Here is a 6,093-nt window from a genome sequence, read left to right on the forward strand (position 1 = left end):
TATTGTTTAACATACAAGGCTCCGTGAAGTCTGTGGCTACTGTGTGAAGTCTCTTCACACTTGTTATCCTCAGAGGTTCCTTGTTTAGCAGTCACTGTGACTTCTGTAAGGAACAATTGTATATCTTACTAAACGTCAAGAAGACATTTGCTTGTGCGGAAGGGGCGAGTTCAAGACATGCTACGTAGCGTTATACAAATGATTCTGTGCAAACGCACTTGTGTGTTATCCGAAGTATAAATATCAGAGACTCAGAGACAGACCTCTGAGCAGCCTTGATACATGACTTGTATGTGTTTCAACTCTGTCTCCTTCTTGCAAGAATACATGTCCTGTGATAATTACTTTTACATCGGCTTCGAGTGAATTTCTCTAACACTCAGTTTGCCTCGTGAAAAAAGTCTCCAGTGATCCTTTTTCTGATGATAGAGATTTCAGAGAAGAGGAGATGGTGTAAACCTGCTCCACCTCCTGGTCTTGGATGGTCAGAGGCACAAACTCTCTGCAGCCAGGAAGACTCTGATATTCGCTGACAAACAAGAAAGTCGTGCTAAAGTTCAATTCTTTTTATGTGTTTTGCTTTATAAACTACCTTTTGTTTGAAAGAAATATGCCACTTGTTCTTGCTGATTACTGTCAATTCTCGAATAAATATGATTGTGTTTCCTGGTCAGATAAACACAGAGATAAAACAAGAAAATTACAGATATTCATGTTGTTGATAAGCTCCTAGGTGGATCATATATGGCACAGCGTCCTGGTCTGATTAGACAACGCGTGTACTTTGCATTCTTAGGAATAATTACAGATGCTGAAAAAGAAAACAAACAATGAAGTGTGAAACCACAAGAGGACAAAGGACGAGAGAATAGGTCCACAGTAATATAACAAAACTAGAGAATCATTGCGTGTGATCAGTGTGATATTAGTGATAGACCATGGAACGTGTGCCCTTCTATGTGTTCAAATAGGAAGAACAAATTGAGAACGTTTTAAAGTATTTTTATTGTACAAGATCAGAATCAGATCAGAATCAGAATCCGTTTATTGCCAATGTATGTTGCACTTACAAGGAATTTGTCATGGCAGGTGGTGCATAACATTAAACAATAAACAATAAAATTAAACATTAAACAACAATTAACACAGTGCAAGAAATAGAAACATATTATTGTTTTCTAAATGGAGTTTTGCATATCACCAAATCAAAACAGGTTGCTCCACACAAACTACTTCTAATGTACTCTTGAAAATATAAAAAATACACCTCCCAGCAAGCTCAACAGGAGATAAAACAAAAGGTTCAATGTGGAATGAATACAGGTACAATGAAAAGAAAGAAAGAAAAAAAAAACTAAGGCAGGCCGGTTTTTTTTGCTTCAATTTATTTCATCAAAGGTGACTTAATATTCATATGCTGGCAGTGAGAGAACAAAGTTCAGAATTAGAAATTTAAATCTTCACTTCAGCCAAATTAATCTGCGACAGCTTTAAAAAACAAATCATGATCCAAACAAATACAAAAGTACAAAGTTCATACAAAATCATATGTAGGCCTACATATACAACATTGTTGTCACTGTAGGTTAACTGCAATACAAATATATTATTATAATATATACACAAGTAAGGTCAGTGTGTTTAATCTGTGTTTCTGACCCGCTCCAAACAGGCATCTTTTGCACGGTCACTGCACTAGTAAGAAGAAGAGGAAATACAGGCTGAGGATTTCTACTGGGTCATGAGTGATGAATGAGAAGGATCACTTTTTAATGAGAATTTATTCGTGCATAGTATACCTTTAATATTGTATGTCACACCTTTGCTTTTCCCGCTATGAAACGCTAAAATGTCTGCCGATTATTTAAGCATCGTTTTCGATCAAATCTTTTGTCCCGCTCAGTTGTTAGAACAGAATTGTAACTGTGATAATAGGATGTTTTTTTGCACTTTGGGAGTGGTAGTTGGAACTGAGGTGTTGATTCATCATGTACCTAATCCAGTCTGGAGCCGTACACCTCCACCTCACACAGGATCAGCGACTCGCTTCTTCCAGGAATGACGATGTTGACGTACCGACCGTCCATCCCGTTACACTGGAAGTTTTCGGTGAAACCTGGAGAGATTCTTGAGATCACAGCACACCTAGCAGAGGAAGAAAATCATCCTTTGTTAACTCGTTGAGTGATCAGCTAGTGATCTTTGTCACATTCCCTGGGCCAGTTTGCCACAACGTCAACGGTTCATGAGATTTACTTGAACATAATTGAACTAAAGTTAAGACAAAACAAACAATGGAATGGGTATCAGCAATGAAAGCAATGCATGGATGTGCTGTGGAGGTGTATTGTGCATGAATGTGTTGTTTCAAACAAACCCCAATTACAAATATACATAATTTGCAAACTTTTAATCATATTTTAGTTGATTGGACATTAAACTACCTGGGATTGCTGTTGCCATTGTTTTCAGAAGAATCTCCAATTCTGATCTCAGCCCCAACAAGTTGTAAATTAGGATTTATGTAGTTGGTTATGTTGACAGAAAACACTTTATGGGTTTTGCCCAGGTCCAGTCGCCACCAGGGGTTCAACTCTTGGGTCGTGTGAGTACAAGAAGCCTGGCTCCATTTGGTGGCACGATTTCCATCTATGGCGTTATTTGCGATGCCTGTGCCATGCAGTGACGACTGTGTGGCTTTTCCTTGGAGTGCCAAGTTCTCTCCTGCATAAAGAACACATTTGCAAACATTAGAATTGATCATTACTTTTACTTGATGCGTTCTGCAGAACAAAGTCTGTGTATGTCTTGAAACTGAAATTCACTATTTGCACATTGTTGCCATTTTCCAGCTTTCCAGAAGATACTGCAGTAACACATGGAAAAGTCAGGCACTGCAAAACTTACAGGATGCAGCAGCAGCTAGCAGTAGTAATTGTGTCAATGCTCAATTGTGTCAGTATCCACAGTATGACAAATTTGAAAATCTTAACTTTTCTGAATGAAAATTGATAGGCTGGTGAGTTTCAATATATTACATGTTAGAGTTAAGACTTAATTTCGCTCAATTACTGTATATACAACTTTGCAAAGAAGAGATTTATTAATAACAGGAAGTGCGTGCATCTATTTTCTTCATTCAAAGGAATGCAGTTGAAACTCTGGTGTGACCTCGGCTGTATAGAAAATTACGCGTTGGCATCATTTAGAAAATCTCGTGTGGCTTCAGCCTCATGTTCAGTTCTCACCAGTTGGGGCACGGTACCCGTAGACCTCCACTTCACAGAATGTAAGCATTCTTTTTGAACCAGGTAGCAGCACAGTCACATAACGTCCCTCCACACGTCTGGTAAAAGTGATTTTTAAAGACCTGCCTAATGGGATTTGAGGAATCACACCAGCCCTAGAACAGAGAGAGGAAGCAGTGCATTCATTCGTTTTATAAGTGGGGTGCTTGACAGGTATACAGCAATATAAAATAGGAAATAATACCAACACTTAACTTGCTGGAGAACGAATATAGAGGCAGTATTTCTCACATGTTCAATGAGTGTTGCTATCACTTAGTGATTGACTAAACAATTTCCTTGAATTGTAAATGAAACATTGTATTTAAGAAGTCATTACGTTCACTCACACTGGGTTTGCGGCACCGTTGTCTCTTAAAGAGTTGCCGACGTGAATCTCCGCCCCGTTGATGAAGTCCTCGCAGCAGTCTCCTCTGTTGGTGACGATGACGGAGGTGACGATGTAGGACTCCAGCAGGTCCACTCTCCACCAGGGGTTGGTCTGTTCAACAGTGTGGCTGCAGGATCCAGCGAAGAAGTTAGAATCACGATTTCCATCGATAGCATTGTAAGCAGCTCCCAAAGGTTCCACAGGACGGTCCGACTGGGTCGCTTTTCCACGCAAGGCCACGTTCTCTGTGAGTGAGACGGATGAAATACACGTAGAAATGTTTGATGGAAAAATGTTAAATATAAATTAACAAACCTCTTTCTAAAACACCTGGTTATACGTCAGGACCGCACTTACAGGGTCACCTTGAGAAGATCTGTGTCTGAACCTTGTTGCGTCACCACTGGGGTCCCTCTGGGGTCCCTCAGGGTTTAGTTCTGGGTCTCCTCCTCTTTTCTCTTTACAACTAGTCACTTGGCTCTGTTATTCACTCCCATGGCGTTCCCTGTCTTAGCTATGCAGATGACACTCAACTAATTATTTATTTTCCCGTTACCTTGCAGGGCAGCCGGATTCTTGCGATGCCACGAGAATCGCGGGATCACACATCACACAAATATTCACGTTGTCAGGCTTCAAGTAATGTGCTTGTGTCCAGACCAATTAGCGTTTTGGGAGGAGCTATGGCCGTGGCATAGATGTGTGTGTGAGACGACACGGAGAGGCGACTGTTCAAAACAACAATGGCGGCCTAAAGAGGTTAGCGTGGATGCTGCAATAGCATCAGTTGTATCCGAACTGGTGAGCATTTCTTCACTGAAAGGAGAGCAAAGAACGGCACTGAAGGCTTTTCTTAATGGAAAAGCTGTGTGTGACGGACAGATACCACAGTATGTGCAATATCAACACTTCATATTTACTGCCTCATATGTGCAATAATGTGAACCCAACCATTCAGTCCGATTATATCATCTCTTATTGTTTCTAAATGTAGCACTTGAAGCAGTTCTAGCCAGGTCATGGGAGACTTTAATATATCACAAATATAGCCGGATCTTACTTACGATAGGTGTAAGCTGAACACGTCCCCAGAAGAAGCAGCAAAGGCAGAACTGAACTGTGTTTCATTGTTCTGGTTGAGACAAAAAAAAAACAGTCAATGAATTACACTGAAGGAATAAATATTGTCATCATTAATACCGGTTGTTGTTCCAGAAGTTAGATATCCAAAGTGCATAAAAATGAAGTAACTGTTATAAAATAAATAACTGGTGGCAAATAAGAAACTGCATGTGTAGCCTTGGCTGTCCAAAATGAAATGATCCTCCAGACTTTGTATTTAAAAGCTTTACTCAACTACAACCACATACCTTGACTTGCGAAATAAACTCAGAAGAAGACGAGGAGCCGCTGTTTGTGTTTTGTTGGTGAATATGACTTGATGGGGACCACACAGGGATATTTATGTGCACCTCTTATCACGGCGCATGGTGTTGGTCATTGATGATTTACCACAGACGACTTTGTCCTTGTAGATAAGGCAAATGTGATTCCTTTGTTTCTGTCTGGTGCCACTTTTTTAATTAATAGATTCACAATAAAATACTTTAAAGTCACATCAACAGCTCTTCTCATTAAAACATAAAAAAAACATAGAGACATAAAAACAGGGCAACAAAACAAACAAAAGAAATAACACATTATAGGTTTTTATTAAGGAAGTGTAACTATGAAATCAGCTCGAGCTCAGCTAAATACTTAACTGGTGCAGAATATGAACAATAGGGGAAATTCTGCACACTAGCGTCAAGTTTAGATAACATTTTCTGTACAAACTTCTGAGTTTTATTCTCATATGTGTCAGAGGGAAAGAGCAGCTCAATATCCATGATTTTTAAGGTTGTGTGTACAATTTTGTCCATCTGATTTTTCTCTTTTGCTGTGGTGCCCAGGCTGAATTTGACCAGAATAGAAAAGGCATGGATTCCACCGAAGCCTTATCTGAAGCATCCCTTCTCTCAATAACCTATATTTCTCAGTTTGCCTCGTGAAAAAAGTCTCCAGTGATCCTTTTTCTGATGATAGAGATTTCAGAAAAGAGGAGATGGTGTAAACCTGCTCCACTTCCTGGTCTTGGATGGTCAGAAGCACAAACTCTCTGCAGCCAGGAAGACTCTGATATTCGCTGACAAACAAGAAAGTCGTGCTAAAGTTCAATTCTTTTTATGTGTTTTGCTTTATAAACTACCTTTTGTTTGAAAGAAATATGCCACGTGTTCTTGCTGATTACTGTCAATTCTCGAATAAATATGATTGTGTTTCCAGGTCAGATAAACACAGAGATAAAACAAGAAAATTACAGATACTCATGTTGTTGATAAGCTCCTAGGTGGATCATATATGGCACAGCGTCCT

The 6,093-nt window shown here is 39.6% G+C and overlaps 1 protein-coding gene across 1 annotated transcript; it reads right to left on the reverse strand.

Moving 5' to 3' along the window:
- Nucleotides 1-986: 986 nt before the first annotated feature.
- Nucleotides 987-5,140, reverse strand: LOC137891556 (uncharacterized). The gene is made up of 6 exons (XM_068736231.1): nucleotides 5,049-5,140; nucleotides 4,743-4,810; nucleotides 3,638-3,923; nucleotides 3,249-3,403; nucleotides 2,445-2,724; nucleotides 987-2,145 (listed from the first exon to the last, which is right to left on the reverse strand). Exons 2-6 carry the CDS (start codon nucleotides 4,804-4,806, stop codon nucleotides 1,995-1,997), a joined length of 936 nt encoding a protein of 311 aa, XP_068592332.1. The 5' UTR covers nucleotides 4,807-4,810; nucleotides 5,049-5,140; the 3' UTR covers nucleotides 987-1,994.
- Nucleotides 5,141-6,093: the final 953 nt, after the last annotated feature.

Source organism: Cebidichthys violaceus, unplaced genomic scaffold (assembly GCF_023349555.1).
Source record: "Cebidichthys violaceus isolate CVI_PGR_0920_01 unplaced genomic scaffold, fCebVio1.0.p SCAF_7, whole genome shotgun sequence".
Lineage (NCBI taxonomy): Eukaryota > Metazoa > Chordata > Actinopteri > Perciformes > Stichaeidae > Cebidichthys > Cebidichthys violaceus.

Bases quoted from the DNA above. Each gene is read 5' to 3' on its own strand.
- LOC137891556 (XM_068736231.1), bottom strand. From the start codon at position 4,806: ATGAAACACAGTTCAGTTCTGCCTTTGCTGCTTCTTCTGGGGACGTGT. The intron at 2,725-3,248 runs GTGAGAACTGAA...TTCTTTATGCAG, and splicing joins CGGGTACCGTGCCCCAACTG to GAGAGAACTTGGCACTCCAA. The intron at 2,146-2,444 runs GTAGTTTAATGT...TTCCTCTGCTAG, and splicing joins AATGGCAACAGCAATCCCAG to GTGTGCTGTGATCTCAAGAA.